This window comes from Gossypium raimondii, chromosome 3 (genome assembly GCF_025698545.1).
Source record: "Gossypium raimondii isolate GPD5lz chromosome 3, ASM2569854v1, whole genome shotgun sequence".
NCBI lineage: Eukaryota > Viridiplantae > Streptophyta > Magnoliopsida > Malvales > Malvaceae > Gossypium > Gossypium raimondii.
The window spans coordinates 48794875-48811964 of NC_068567.1; the positions used below are offsets into that span (position 1 = coordinate 48794875).

Sequence of the window (17090 nt, forward strand, 5' to 3'; positions counted from 1 at the left end):
CTGACATGTATTGATAATGGTGTTTAGGCTTGTGCCAGGCTTGTGGTTGGATTATGTTGTGCTTAATCTTAATGTTATATATTAAAATGGTAAGTTATGTTCATGGTTTACTAACTTACTAAGCATTATGTGCTTATGTAGTTTTCTTCCTTATGTTTTTTTTATAATCAAAAGCTCGATCAATTTGGAAGTTTGTCGGAGATCTATCACACTATCCCGCGAATATATCGGTAGTTTTTGATGTTTTGGCCAAGGTTATAATGGCATGTATAAGTGGACTTGTGTTTGATTTTTAGTTGAATGCTTAGATGTTGATTTCGGTATGTATAAGTTGGTTGTTCTGATACCATTTTGATGATGGTTGAATTGTGTCAATTTGGAAAATATGATGCATGAATGGTATGGCTCAAATGGTAATTTTATGTTAAAGTGATATAGATCAAGTTATGATATGTTTTGAGATGGAAATGAACTAGATGATTATGAATGACATGTGGTCAAGTATATGTATATGTTTAGATAAATTTGTATGTTTGCATGTGAGGTGCCTTGTATGGCATATTGCTTGAATGGATTTGGTCATTTCATGCATGTTTTGGTAAGGTTTTGATGCTTTGGCCATGTACACAAAAATGTTTTTAGGTACATCCTTGATTTGCTGATGGAATGGCTTGATTTTGGCCAATTTCATGTCCACACGGCCTGAGACACGGGTGTAAGACTCAACCGTGTGTGACACACGGCCAGGTGACAAGGTCGTGTCCCCTGTAGGTTTTAATGCATGCAAGTTAGGCTGTTACACAGCCTAGCAGACGAGCGTATGGAGCCATTTTGAGAGTTATACGACCTGGCACACGGCGTGTGGCTTGGCCATGTGACCCAACTCAGAGAGTTACACGGGTGAGGACACGGCCTAGCCACAAGTCCATATGACCCCTACAGTCTAAATTTTCTAATTTTTCTTTTAACTTTCCAAATGTTTCTAATTTAGTCCCGAATTGTTTTTAGGGCCTCGATGGCTCAATTTAGGGACGATATGTACATGAATGAATGTTTTATATCATGTTATGTCAATGTATAAAATGTACGATTTAATGTTCAAATTGTACGGTAATTCTCCGTAACACTATTTTGACGACGGATACAGGTTACGGGTGTTACAGGAAATCTAACGACCACCCTAGCATCATTAGTTGGTAAAGCTTGAGCTTCAACCCATTTCGATACATAATCAACTGCTACCTGTATGTATTTATTACCATAAGAAGTAGGGAACGGTCCAATAAAATCAATACCCCAAATTTCAAAAATTTCACAAGAACGCATATGAGTTTGAGGCATTCCATCACATTTGGAAATATTACCTGTTCTTTGGCATCTATCACAAGAAGTGACATACCTGTTAGCATCTTTTAATAGTGTGGGCCAATAAAAACTTGATTCAAGTGCTTTATATGCTGTCCTAATCTCACTGTAATGTCCTCCTGTCGGTCCCAAATAATAATTTATTCACTTCTAGTTTCGAAACACACCTTTGAATTACCTGATCTGCACACACACGAAAAAGAAAAGGATCATCCCAAAAATAGTTTTTCACATCAACAAAGAATCACTTCTTTTGATGATGAGTCAACCCTTTTGGTAAGATGTTAACAACCAAATAATTCGTGATATTTGCAAACCAAAGGCCTTCAGAATCGGTTATAGCAAAGAGTCGTTCTTCAAGAAATGAGTCATTTATCTCCTCCTCATTAAGCTATTTAAGATGGGGGTTCTCGAGTCTCGAAAGGTGGTCTACTGCAAGATTTTTAGCCCCTTTCTTATCTTTAATATCCAAATCGAATTTCTGTAATAACAAAATCCACCTTATAAGTTGATGTTTTGCATCCAGTTTAGTGAAAAGGTAGCAAAGAGCGGAGTGGTCAGTGTACACAACTTTAGACAGTATTAAATAAGGTCTAAATTTATCAAATGTAAAAATTACAGCTAGCAATTCTTTTTTGGTAGTGGTGTAATTATCTTGTGCGTCTGTCAAAGTTTTGCTAGCATAATAAATTGGCTGAAAATTCTTGTCTCTTTATTGTCCAAGAACTGCACCTACTGCAAAATCATTTCAACACACATTAATAAAAAAGGTAAATTCCAATCAGGTGCGACAATAATTGGGGCATTAATTAACTTTTCCTTAAGAACATTAAATGCCTCTAAACATTTATGACTGAAATTGAATGGCACATCTTTTTTCTAGCAAATTAGTTAAAAGCTTATCTATTTTAGAAAAATCTTTGATAAATCTTCTATAGAATCCAACATGTCCTAAGAAACTTCTAATAACTTAACTAAATTAGGGGGAGGTAACTTTTCGATAGTTTCCATTTTCACTTTATCACCTCGATCTCTTTACTAAAAATTTTATGGTCTAAAACAATCCCTTCTTGAACCATGAAGTGACATTTTTCCCAATTAAGCACAAGCTTCGTTTCCTCACACCTCATCAAAGCTCATTTTAAATTATTAAGGTAAAGATGGAAAGAATTACCTAATACCAAGAAGTCATCCATAAATACCTCCATAATGTCTTCTACAAGTTCATCAAAGATGGCTAACATGCAATACTGAAAAGTAGTAGGAGCATTACATAATCCAAAAAGCATTCTTCGGTAAGCAAACGTACCATATGGACATGTAAATGTCATTTTCTCTTGATCCTTCAGAGCTATTGGAATTTAGAAGTAGCCAGAAAGCCCATCTAGGAAGCAATAATTCATGCGACTAGATAATCTGTCTAACATTTTATCTACAAACGGTAGAGAAAATGGTCATTTCTTGTAGCATCGTTCAACTTCCAATAATCAATACAAACTCTCCATCCCATGACTGTTCTTGTTGGAATCAACTCATTCTTCTCTTAGCCACAACAGTCATGCGTCCTTTCTTAGGAATAACCTGTACAGGACTCATCCAAGTACTATCAGAAATAGGATAAATAACTCCAACATCTAGAAGTTTAATTACCTCAACCTTGACAACTTCCTTCTTGTTGGGATTTAGCCTCCTTTGAGTTTGCACACATAGTTTATTCTCATCTTCAATTAAAATTTTATAGGTTCAAAAAGAAGGGTTGATCCCTCTAATGTCTGAAATTTTCTAGGCTATAGCTCTTTTGTGTTCCTTTAACACTTGCAGTAACTCATCTTTCTCATTAGGCTTTAAATCTGAAGTAATAATCACAGAAAATGTAGAATTTTTCCCAAAGAATGCATACTCCAAATGGTTTGGAAATTGTTTCAGTTCCAATTTGGGAGGTTCTTCAATAGAGGGCTTCAATTTCAGTTCTTTACTTACCTCAATAGCTGCTTAATTTTTCTGTCTTAGTAGAGACTCATTAGTATCTAGGTCAATTTTCATCTCATTTATCACAGCATTATCTCTATCGACCTCTTCTCCTTGAACAAAACACAGTTCCAACATGTCCTTATTAATAATTTCCTGCAAACAATCTTGAATAGCATGATCAATAAAATCGATAAATAACAGGAATCATCTTACTTTTTAAAAAATAGCATGGCATCATAAATTTGAAAAATGATCTCATCATCACCCACCCTAAGCACAAGTTTACCATTACTCACATCAATTATAGCTCTAGCAGTGGCTAAAAAAGGTCAACCTAAAATTAAAGGCACCTCAATGTCCTCATCCATGTTAAATATAACAAAATCAATAGGGAATATGAATTTATCTACTTTCACAAGTACATCTTCAATAATACCCCTAGGATATTTAACAAATCTGTCAGCTAATTGAATACTCATCCTAATGGGTTTTGTTCCCCAAGACCAAGTTGCTTGAACATTTTACAAGGCATCAAATTAATATTAGCACCCAAATGAGCCAATGTTTTTTCAATGTTTAAACTACCAATAAAACAATGAATAGTAAAACTTTCTGGGTCTTTCAGCTTGGTGGGCAATTTATTTTGGAGAATGGCTGAACACTCCTCACTGAGTTCCATAGTGGATAGCTCTTCAAACTTCCTTTTATTTGTAAAAAGCTCCTCTAAAAAATTTTACATATGTGGACATCTATGAAAGAGCTTCAACAAAAGGTAAGTTAATATGTAATTGTTTAAAAAGTTCAAGAAATTTACCAAATTGTTCATCCATGCGGTCTTTCTTCAACTTTGCTGGGTATGGTATCGGTGGTTTGTATTCTTTAAGTACCGGTGTTTTAATTTTTTCAATTTTTTCCATCCCATCATCTTTCTTATCAGTTTCTTATTTCAGCTTATTTTCGAGTTCAGACAACTCTTTCCCATTCCTTAATGTAACTGCTTTAACATGCTCTTTGGGTTGGGTTCAGTGTTACTAGGTAGTTACCTTATTGTCTTTCCGAAACCAGTTTAGCAAGCTGCCCAATCTGATTTTCGAGCCCATAAATTGATGCTTACTTATTTTTCAAAGTTGTCTCGGTGTTTTGAAATTAAGTTTCTAATGCCAAAATAAATTTGGCTAACATCTCTTCAAGGTTCAATTTTTCTTTCTTGCTAATAAAGTTGCTGGAAACCTGGAGGGGGTTGTGACGTTTGATTTCCTTGACCACCCCATGAGAAATTTGGATGGTTTCTCCAACTTGCATTATACATATTGCTATAGGGATTATTTTGAGATCTAGAATTATTACCCATAAAGTCCACTTGCTTATGCTCCATGTTAGACTTGAAGGGTGAATATTCTGAATTAAGCATCCCTGCTTCATTCGCATCGCACTGCATCACCGAATTCACCTGTTTAGACAAATTTAAACCATCAATTTCCTTACCAAGACCTTCAACCTGATTACCTAGCATAGAAACTGCATCAATATCAAAAACTCTGGCTGCCTTACAAGTTTTACTCTCGTAACTTGCCACTAATAATTATTCAGTGCCATCTCCTCAATAAATTCTTGAGTTGCCTCAGGTGTTTTGTTCTTTAAAGTTTTACCAACTGTTGTATCAATCATATGTCTAGTCGAGGGGTTCAAACCATTGTAAAAAGTTTGAACTTAGAGCCACAAAGGTAATCCATGGTGAGGACACCTTCTCAACAAATCCTTGAATAACTCTCTCATGTATCATGAAGAGTCTCAATATCAAACTGAACAAAAGAAGAGATTTCATTCATCAACTTAGTTGTTTTAGCCGGTAGAAAATATTTTAACAAAAAATTTTCAGTCATCTGCGCCCAAGTAGTGATAGAACCTTGTGGTAAAGAGTTTAACCACAGTTTTGCCTTAATTCTCAATGAGAATGGGAACAACTGTAAGCATATGGCATCATTAGTAATGCCATTGATCTTGAAAGTGTCGCAAATCTTAAGAAGTTAGTCCAATGAGCATTCGGACCTTCATCTTACAAACCATCAAACTGAGCATATTGTTGCACCATTTGAATTGTGCTCGGTTTGATCCCAAAGTTGTTTGCATTAACAGTCGGCCTAACAATAGTCGATTCAACTCCAATCAAAGTGGTCTTAACACAATCATCCATGGTATGAGGGGCAGGACCTGCAAGAGGTAGCTAATTATTTTGATTATGACTCATCTCTACAATAATATTCTTTTCCTCGTGATTGTCTACTGTACTCTATTGATTTTCCCTTGCTTCTCTAATCTCTTTACGATTTTTGCGAGCAATTCTTTCAATCTCACTATAAAAAATTATTGGTTCCAATGGGTTTCCTCTAGTTATAAACCAAAAGAACCTGTCAAAATCAAACAAAAATATTAAAAATATAAAAATTAAATTAAAAATAAATAAAATAAAAAATGGCTAAATTAATAAAAATAAAGCTTTTCTAATATTTCAGTCCCTGGCAACCACGCCAAAAACTTGATGTCCACGAAACCAACTAAAAATATGACAAAGGCAAGTGCATCTATCGATAAATAGTATAGCTACGGTGAGCAAATATACCATTCCCACGAGGACTAAAAGTACTAGTAATTACCGTCTTTCTATTATTTAACCGACAAATTAAAGTGATTGAATTAAACCCAAATTAACTAAATTAATTAACTAAGAACTCGGCAAAGAACAAATCAGAAAAATAATTGAATAATAACCAAGAAGCGAAACAATACCCAAGAAAGAATCCACCTAGACTGCATCTATCATTATCAATCTGAATTAAACAATTTATTCACTTAATATCTTGATCCGTAGAAATCCCTAAATTATACTAATATCTCTCTTCAAGACTAAGAGCAACTGACTTTAGGTTGATTAATTGAAATTTCTTTCTAATTAAAGCACTATTATCGCATTAACTCGATCTATGAATTCCCCTATTAGATTTGACTCTAATTCGGTAGATTTATGTCTTCCTATTTCTCGGATTGCATGCAACTCCACTCAATTATGCTAGATCTACTCTAAACAGGGTCTATTCCTCCTCTAAATTTAGCACATTAAACATGAATTAATAATCCAAAAATATTAAATCCAGAATTAAACACACATAACTAAGAACAAGATTCAAGTATTTATTGCGCCAAACAGAAATCAAAAGACAGAATGCATCATAGGGTTCATCTTCCCTAAGTATTTAGAAAATTAGTTTATAATCGCGAATAAAAACATCTCAAAGTCAGTATAACCACAAAAAATAAGAAAACTCATAATAAACTTCAAAGAAATCAAAAGGAGATCTTTAATCTTGGTGAAAATATGCTTCAGAGTCGACTTCAATGGCGTTTTTCGAGTTATTTTCTTCAATCTTCTCCGACGGCCTCCTTTCCTATATTTGGTATTTATAGTTCTTAAAATGCCGAAAAGACTTAAAGATTGCGTTTTTCTACATGTCCGGAGTGCAAATTGCGAAATCCACACGGTCTGGCACATGGTTGTGTGACAGCCCGTGTGGCTCACAAGACCGTATGCCCAGCCCGTGTAGGAAGACCTAGCCCGTGTGGCTCCTGAAATCTGCTCCAATTGTTTGATTTTTGCTTCGTTTTTACTCATTTTGCTCCCTAATGCTCTTCTAAGTATAGAAACACGAATTTAAAGAATTAAGAACATAAAATTCACCATTTTGCATTGATTAATCACCCAAAAACACATTAAGAATTGGATTAAAGTATCTTACTTTTGACACTTATCATCGGACAAAATTGAAAATTTAGTTTACTTAAAAAGTTGAAAATTAAGTCTCACTTTTTATTTAAAAATATTAATCCAATTGTTAGAATCATAAATGTTTTTTTTGTCAAAATTTGTTAACTTGAATTTTGTCAAAATTTTTGAAATTTTGATCAAACTACCCTCATATGATATGATATATGATTGGCTGAAAATAAATATGTTAAATTAAAAATTTTGATAGAAACTACTAATAACAATAACAAATAAACCAGGATTTTAAAAGTAAAAAATAAAAAAGATTAAATTTTAACTTTTTAACTTGCAGGATCTCAAATTTTATACAAATACATAGTCTAACAGAACATTTTAACCTTTATTATTCTTCCTTAAATTTAAAAATAACTTAATTGTTGTTTTCCAGGATCCCAAATACAACCACTGCAAAAATTTTTTTTATTTTCTATCTTATTTTAAAAAATGATTTTCATATTTTATTTTTGAAAATGAAAATCAAATGTAATGCATAGAACTTAAAAGTTTGATAATGAAAATATGTATACTCGTTTTTCTAGAAATAAAATAGAATAATTTTACATTGATTCGAATTACGATATTCGATTAAATATTTGAGAAATTGTTGAAAACAAGAATATTTTTATGTTTATATATTTAAACAAAGGTAAATTATTTTTCTCATTTACCTAAAATAAAATTTATTTATTAAAATAATAATTTTATAAATAAAATAATATATAAAACAATTTAAAGTGAAAAAAAATACCATGAACAACACTCACAGATTCAACCGACCTTTTCCTTTCTTTAATATGCGGTTAGATAAAACACTACAGCCTGAAATCCCCAAGTTAAAAAAGTCGAGAATAGATGTCTTTAAAGAAGCATGATGGAATACATAGATGAAGACAAAAAGTTGGGACACTAATTACGTTAAAGGCTATGAGCCTATATTGACTCTAGTGATTGTGGTTAAGATAGTTCCCATACAATTATATGTATTTTAATTATTAAATTTCATGTAAAAAAGAGAAATGAGTTCAATTTTTTTTATATAATTTTGTACGTATTTTATAAAACATTATGATTAAATATTTTTTATATTTTAAAGTTTTAATTTATTCTAAAAATTTTAAAACAAAAATTAAAACACTCTAATAGTTGGATAACTATTTCTATAATTTGACCCTTTTTTTCCAAATATGCTGCATGAAATTAAAATGCTGGATTCGCCGTGATGCAGAAACAAGGAGGGAGGATTCACCATCAATGTCAACCACTAGTACTAATGATCACGATTGAAGAAGCACTTTAAATCTTTATTCAAGGGTGCTAATCTCTTTACTCTCCACCCTCCACATGGGGCACATTTGACAGATTTCCATTACTACAATCATTCTTCAATGTTACAGAGCTTTGTACCTCTCCTACCAAGTTGTTTCAGCTTTGTTTCTTTGGCTGACTCCGCTCTGCAACATCTTAATACAACAGTGGACAAAAATGCAACTACAACAATAAAACCCACACAATAACGCAACATATGCCACAGCATATTTGTCTCAACAGTAAACCAACTACATGCCTAAAATAATATTTTACCGAATTGCAAGCTCGCCTAATAACATTCATACCTTGTCCCGAGATTGATGTGAAAATACCCGATATTATACTACATATTCAAGTATCTATTGAACCATGGAGCCTCAAGCCTAGAAAGACTCAAAAATGTCCAAAACTATGCTATTCTGACTCCGACATTATATTCAATCTTTTCCAATTTTTTTCATGTATATGGAGAGCTTAAAAGGTCCATATCTCAGGTCAGATCCATGCTCGAAGACAGAAAAGAAGCTCCGAGCAACACAGCTTGAAAGAATTCCATAACCCAAAACTAAACTATTCACTTGGGGTAGAATTTTTTGCGTCCAGGAACATTATTTAAAAAAGTAACTGCAACATTGCCAGTGAGGAATAATTTTATATGAAACTATAAAATAGAATTAAAGTCCATTCTTTCCAGTAAACATGATCCTGATATTTCCTTTTTCCAAGTAGACATAAGTAATGCGTTCATAAATTGTAGTAGAAGGGACTCTGCTTTGCAACCCAGCTAATGGATATAAAACTACCAACAAAAGGCAGATGTTGGTCCTCAGGACAAACTAGTTAAATCCTATTAATTGACCACAAGCACTACTCACTACTCATTCATGAATCACTACACGATATTTCAGTGGAATGTTGAAACCATAAGTGTGTGCTTGTACATATACACGCATTTATACACACAAAATCTCCTCTATAGGCATGTCATTCAAGCTCCATCCTAGAAACTATCACATAGGTCATCCATGCATTAAAAAGAGAACACTTCTATTTACAGAAAAGGCATGGAAGAGTATGCCACCAAATGAAAATAGATCAGATTGGTTCCAACCATATAAGACAGAGAGAACAGGAGGTGACAGAACATAATTCAGACATAAATTTATCCTTACTATTCCATAAGTTTTGACAAACTGTTGAGGGAAAACACAGAATTCTTGATTCACTTATATAATGCATTTCATTATAATTACACAGAATCAAATGCAGCTTAAAGGAAAAATATAGAATTCCTTGTTGAGTCACTTATTTCACTGCATTTCATTCCAATTACATAGACTGAAATGCATATTAATGACATGATAATAAAACAACAAAAAATGCTAAGTACCACAAAAGATACAAACATTAAAGTTAAGTAGCGGACAAGTTAATAGAAGAAATAAAAATATTATTAAGAGAAAAAGGCAATCTAAGATATTGTAACAGGCCAAAGTTTGTACAGTACCTCTACTGAGCCTGAAGAAACAACTAACTGGAAGTTACATAAAATCCACAATACGAAGGTAACCTCCTCAACCTGCTTGCTTTGAGACTGCAGTGACATTCGCAGATATGTCATAAACTATTCCAGAGCTAATTACAGCTTGAATCTCTCAGACCATAATTGAAACATAATAAAATGGAAATAGAAAATTATGCATTAACTTTCACATCTCTAGGGGATGTGTCAATAGCTGAACAATTTGCATTCAACAGGTATAATAGAATCAACGAAGTAAAAATAGTGGAGTTGATATATATAAGAAAGTCAACTAAAGGCTAAAAATCATCGAGTTCAAAATTAGCAATACTAAAAAAATTAACCAATCTCTTTAACTCATGGACCTAGCATCACTGCTTAACCTTGCTGAACTCAAATTACTTACAAAAGCGTAAATTGAATGAAATCAGCATCCCTGCCATAACTCATTTCCTTCTATTATTCCGTTCATTTTATTTTCTGTGGCTGTGGTTAGAGGGAATAAGCATCATTTTTTTCCCCAGAAAAACAAAGGCCAACTTAAGCATCAAAACAGATCAAATTGTTCATCCATGGAACAGCACAAGCTCTACCGTTTGGTATAATCAGATAACGGGAAAAAAACTATATGTTCTTTTACTTTATTAGCAATAGATACCTTCCTCTGATAAGTTGTCCAGTCATAGACAGTTACTAGAGTCAATTGAACTGTAAAACTGGGTTGACAAATCAACACATGAATAATGAAATTAAAAACTTATGAAAAATAGTACAGAAGCCAACTCCTTTGACAACAATAAATAGAGTTTAATACACTTTTTTCCAAACGAAAAGCAAACACAAGCACAAAATAACAAATCTTGAACAAGTCCATAGGGAAGAGAGGAATCATTTGCACATCTCAGCTACTAAAATTTTCTTCCCAACTCGAGAAAATAGTATTCTATGAAACCATAAACATGAACATTATCCAAGCGGCAATTTTTTATCATGGGAACCCCCTACAGCATCCCCAATAAAGTTACAAATAAGAACTCCATATGAAAATGAGAAAAATAAAAACCAATAATATAAATAAGACGGCACCACTTTCTTGTGTACTGCAGAGGAAATCCCTCAAGGATGGACAATATAACTAACCCCATAAAGCCATTCCAGAGATACTGGATTAATAAATTACCTTTGGCGTACAATGGTTACTATCAATATCTTCGTCAATGAAAAGCAAAGAACGTCCCCTCCACACCAACCGTCTCTTGCAAACACAATGTAAATATTAAAACATGGAAAAGAGTGGGAAGAAATCCAATATTATTTTAATATTCAAAACTAGCTATAAAGGGAGAGTTTACATCATTGTTCTAATAAAAATATGTTACACAAGTTTCAGCTGAAACTGATTTCTAAAAGAAGAAAGGCTGATATGCCACACCTTGCAATACCAGCGGTGTCAGATGCATTTCTATATCAAGATCAAAGCTGGAAAACAAATTAACCTGCGAAACATCTGGTTCACATGAAGAGGCAAACACTATCTCCGACCAAATCAACAAGCAAAGGTTGCAACTTCGTTGAATGCAAGTCCCTCACCTCAATTAAGGCCATTTAACAATAATGTGAAAAACTAAAACATGAACATTAAATGGCACTGATGGATGAACTTTCTCTCAGCAAAACAAACCACCAGTCCCAAATTCCCCTTGCTGCAACTCCTTTCTACATTGCTCTTCCAAAGGATCTGGACTCTTCAACATTCTTCTCATGCGCCTAAGCATGATAATAAAAGCCCTTATTTATTACTTTAACAATAAGTTGAAACAAATTTACTTATATAATATAGCACTTGTGATGTTTTTCTTGTTTCTGTCGCTCAATACCTGTCTTGAGCATGCTGAGCAGGGAAAGTGGGCATGAAAGCTTTGGTCTTGGGAAGAGGAACTTCGCGAAACCACTCATGGTTTAGAGCAGCTTCAGCTGTAATACGCTGAAAGCAATATCACAAGGCTCAATTAATCACCCACACGAATAATGATAAGGTAACCAAAATATTTATGCAAGCCAAACGATTTACCTTCTCAGGGTCATAAGTTAGAAGTTTATTCAGTAAGTCAAATCCTGCATCAGAGAGAACAGGTGTTCCTGTGAATGATGTTGCTGGAAATTTCTTGCGCAATAGATTATACCTGAAAGGAAAATATCAGTAATTAATACAAACAAAAATAAATGCAGTGTTACTGAACTGTCACCAATGGAGGCCAGAAAGCCAGTCCAGAATCACCCAAAGCTGGAAGCCTGGGAAAACAGTAGGAAAAATAAGAAGACCTGAATATTACACACAACTGAATCTAAAATCAAATTGTAAAAGATCTAATACTTACTGATGCTTGACAAAATTGACCTTGACTCCAGGCAACATAGAAAAACCAGGCCATATTGTCTCATTTGGCGTGCCAAGAGTTCTGAAAATCTGCAATCAGTAAAAAGCAACATAACTAATCCAAGATCATTAAACACCATTGGAAGATTAAGTTTGAACCATTTCAGCAAGAATAGGGTCTAATGTTAATGATTAATGAAATACAAGGCCAGCTAATGCAATTTACCTTGTCAAGTTGATCAAATTCAGTTTTCCCGTTGAAAAGTGGTTCTTTTGATAGTAGTTCAGCCATAATACAACCCAAAGACCACATGTCAATTGCAGTGGAATATTGTCTTGCTCCCAAAAGAAGTTCAGGGGCCCTGCAAAATCAGCACTACTTGGATCACGAAAAAGCTAAAAGCTCAGATAACTAATCAGGCACACTTGAGAGAAAATGGCAACGCAAAAGTAAAGCCTTAAGCCTTATAAGTTACGTCAATACATGCAAGCATCAACGGCAAATGGGGTTCATTCTTTTAGCAAAAAAAAAGTGAAGTTCAAATCATATTTTATCAGTCAACATAAACATAACAAACATTGAGGTATATGTATTCAACTTTGAATCAGATAAGCATAACAAAATTTAACCAAGCAGGGATGTTTTTACCAATAATCCACAGTTGCCAACCCAAATGCACAATTCAGAGTTACTTTCCAAACACCCAATTGCAAACAACAAATGAAAATAAAAATATGAAAGACGAAAGATCTCTGGTACATTATTTTATTAGAAAAATGAGGATTTAACTGTGACAACTGACATTATGGAAAGCAATCAATGGCATACATAATGCACCACTCACCTGTACCAAAGAGTAACAACCAAATGAGTATATGGTTTTAATGGGCTTCCATATTGACGAGCCAACCCAAAATCACAAATCTTCAATTCACCTTGGTTATTTAAAAGAAGATTAGATGTCTTCAAGTCCCGATGGAGAACCCAGTTATCATGAAGATACTTGACACCCTCCAGCAGCTGAAGCATCAGGCATTTAACTTCACTTTGGCTAAACGGTTGTTTCATCGTCTCCATCAGCCCTTTCAGATCATGTTCCATGTATTCCATCACCATAAAAATGCTATCAAGGTTACTCCCTACAACTACTTCTTTAACATCTACAATTGATGGATGATGAAATGAAAGAAGAATATTTATTTCCCTCAGAGAGGTCAAAGGAAAACCTTCTCTTTCTTTCTCCATCTTTACCTTCTTCAACGCCACAATTTCCCCAGTTTTCTTGTCCTTAGCTCTATATACAACACCATAAGTACCTTCATCTATCTTGTTTAGCCTCTCAAATTCGTCAACATTTCTGCATCCCTGAAGCATGTTTACACTTCTTAAAGGAGGAGCTGAAGGTTCAGGTGTCCCACGTGAATTAGTCTCATTCTCAGATTCTGTATCAGACTGGCTAAGACTGCCGTCATTTCTATCACGTTTAATGTCAATCACCATCAAGTCATCATTCTCTGAATCATTACCAGGGTAATCATCCCCACTTCTGGACTTGGAACGAGCACCTTGTTCATCAGATTCAGATGATCTGGCTCTAATTCCCTCAGAGCCCTCCCTCTTCAGTTCCCCAAGCTCTGGAGTAGCTGACTTATTCCGTAATCTGTTGTGAGATAATTCTAAAAGGGGCAACTTTTTTCTCCTTTTAGGGATTTCCTCATCTTCTAAAATTTCACCCTCGTCACCTGGAGAGTTATCACCTGCTGCCCATCTAGAGGAAGATATATGTCGAGCCGGCACATAATCCTCATCTTCTAGATGCCTAGCATCCTGAAAATTAACATGCTCCTTTGGTGGTGAAAAATCCAAATCCTCTGGAGACTGCAGTGCAGAGTATCCAACAGGTCCATCAGCTAGAACTGGTGAAGGAGAATGTGGTTTCTGGCTTTTATTTTCTATAACAAAAGATGTCTGTACAGCCTTACCAGATATGCTGTTAGGTGACTTGTGGTAAGCTTTTGGCCGTGGTGGTGGATGATGAACGACTGAAACTACAGGTGAATTCTTACTTTTGGACATACTTACATCCTTGTCACTTCTATCCCACACAATAGGTGAAAACTTCCTCTTCCTCCCCACAGGAGATAAAGCCCCATTCTCCATTACCTTCTCAACCTCACTATCTTTAACCACCGACTCAGACTCAATGGCATCCTCTGATCCACTCTCACTAGACAATTCACCAGGCTCCTTGTCTACCACCCTAAGAGAGAATTCACGTCGCCTGAGGCCATGACTACCACCACCACTACTATTACCACCAGAATCACTTCTACTCGAAGAGGAACGATACCCACCATTTATCACGTCCCTCTCTTTAATATCTTTCTGTCTAGCCCTAGCTCTATCTCTAGCTTCCCATAATCGAGCCCTTGCAACATCACGGCTACCATTCCTAGATAACTCATACTCCCTAGAATTAGGAAATTCCTGCCTTGTCATCTCAAAATCAGAGTCTCTGTCTCTAAACTTGGAATCACTATATCCCCCATGTCTCCCAGCAGCCATGTAGAAATTTCAAAAACACCTAATTCCCAATTCAATAAATTCCCGCTATTTTGTTTACTTATAAACCCTAAACCCTTGAGGTAACCACGTTCAGGCCCAAATCGAGAGAGAGATAGAGAATTTAACCCCAGATTCTAGGGTAATAACCAATACGAAATTAACCAATAAAATAAAAGCAGTAAAGCAAACTTAAATAACCAAACAAAAAAGTATCAGATTCTCGATTCGCGGTATGTAGCTCGAAAATTTTAGGGGGAAATAATTGTAGAAATTAAAGCAAAAGATGAAGAGAATAAACCCTAGAAATATTGGTGAAAAATCGAGCGATGCACGGATTTCTTTTCGATCTCCCGACGCAATTAAGAGAATTAAGAGTGGCTAGGGCTTACCGATAGAGACGAAAAATAAAATTAGTAACAGGAATTGAGAGATAAAGTCGACGATCCCAGTTGCGAGATATACAAAAAAAGAGAGCCTTAGAAAATAGAAACCGTGAGATACCGAGAAGAGAGCGAAGGCTTGAAGCCTTTACGGAACCAAACGGTGTGTTTTATTCTTTTTAAAATATTGAACCCTGCCTTAAAACATCACCTTCGAGAAGGAATAACGTATTTGAAGATAGAAAACCAAAAAAAAGGTTCATTTTTAGTTATATCCAAGTGTACTCCTTTTTTAGTTATCAAACTATGTAGTATGTACCAACTTTTCATTTTTTTTCTCCATTATTTTTGTTTTATCATTCGTTGTTAAATTTTAATAAAAATAATTATATTTTTTAATTGATATAATAATACATTTAAATTTATCTTTTATATTTACAAATTTTATCAATTTAGCCTATAAACATATCAAAAGTTGAAATCTAAAATCAGAAAATGTTGTTCACAAAGCTCAAGCAAAATTAGGAGTTAATGTCTATTTTTTTAATTAGGAGTTTAGGGTAATTTTTAAAAATTTAAGAAAATAGATCGTTTTTGAGAGAGTGTCCTTTAAGTTGTATTTTTAATTTTTTAATATAATTAATTTCTTTGGTTAGATATTTAAAGGTTAGTAGTTTTATCCTTTAAATCTCAAATTTGATTCTTCTCTCACTCACATTCATATTTTTTATTTCATTTTGTTTTAAGCTTTTTATATTTTTAATTAATATTTTTAACATATTAACTCATTTGGTTAAATGCTTAAATATTAATCATTTCAACCTTTAAACCTAAGTTCGGTTCCCTCTTTTAAACACATTTGTAATTTTTATTTCATGTTCTTTTAAGCTTTTTATTTTTAATTAATAAATTTATTGTTTTTAATTAATAATTCTTTTATTCATAAAATAAAATTATTATTAAAAATATGATTATTTTTGGTAAATATAATTTTTATATGTGTAATATTTATTTTGCAATCTATATAATAAGTGTAGTAAATTTTAGTATTATATATTTTTGTATGTGTATTTAAAATATTTCACTTATAAACATAATGATATTTGAAGTAATTATTTGAAATATTTCATATATAAAAATATTTGAAATATCATACTCACAATGTAGATGAAAAAGCAATGATATTTGAAATATTTTACATATAAAAACAATAATTATTTCATTTTATAATATTAGAAATCACCATACCCACAATATAGGTGGAGAAAATAAATATTTGACATATAAATACTATATATAAATAAAAATATATTAAAAATTAGTTGATGTTTATATTATATATAAAGGAATTATTAATTTCAAATATTTTAACATAATTATATATGTAAAATATATTTTTTATTATATAATTACATATTTATTATTTGATTTTATGATAAAAGAGTTATTAATTAAAAGATTAATAAAAACAATAAATTTATTTTCCTAAATTAAAAATCAACATAAAAACCAAATTAAAAAAATCGACTTTCCCCAAAGCTCAACCATAAAAATTCAAGAATCGTCTTTAAAAGTTTCATCTATCATTTTTACTCTAAAATGCTGCTTTTCTTTAGAGAGGCTGTAAGCTTGGAATTCAGGTACTTTAACATTTGTATTTATTTATTTTAGCTTATCTGTAATTGTTATCTCAAAGATTCTGTTAGAAAAAACATTGCCTTTCTTTGGAGAAGTTGTAACCTTTATTTGTGTTTTTAAGGCTAAATTTATGGTTTTTGTTA

At 33.3% G+C, this 17090-nt stretch overlaps 1 protein-coding gene and 1 non-coding gene across 5 annotated transcripts; one reads left to right on the forward strand and one right to left on the reverse strand.

The window, feature by feature from the left end:
- The first annotated feature begins 5062 nt into the window (after positions 1-5062).
- On the forward strand, positions 5063-5171 carry LOC128040141 (small nucleolar RNA R71). The gene has a single exon (XR_008194801.1). It is a non-coding gene; the product is annotated as a small nucleolar RNA R71 (small nucleolar RNA).
- A 4726-nt stretch (positions 5172-9897) lies between these two features.
- On the reverse strand, positions 9898-15488 carry LOC105794531 (cyclin-dependent kinase G-2). 4 transcript variants are annotated; one of them, XR_008194513.1, is made up of 7 exons: positions 13209-15487; positions 12590-12725; positions 12365-12453; positions 12058-12169; positions 11864-11970; positions 11577-11753; positions 11281-11482 (listed from the first exon to the last, which is right to left on the reverse strand). XR_008194513.1 is itself a non-coding variant. In XM_052628449.1 (6 exons), exons 1-6 carry the CDS (start codon positions 14927-14929, stop codon positions 11654-11656), a joined length of 2265 nt encoding a protein of 754 aa, XP_052484409.1. In that variant the 5' UTR covers positions 14930-15487; the 3' UTR covers positions 9898-11653. The 4 variants fall into 4 exon arrangements, 1 of the variants encoding a protein (XP_052484409.1); XR_008194514.1 differs by lacking the exon at positions 11281-11482 and adding an exon at positions 12227-12278 and having other exon boundaries at positions 11711-11753; positions 12058-12101; positions 13209-15488; XM_052628449.1 differs by having other exon boundaries at positions 9898-11753.
- Between the last annotated feature and the right edge of the window lie 1602 nt (positions 15489-17090).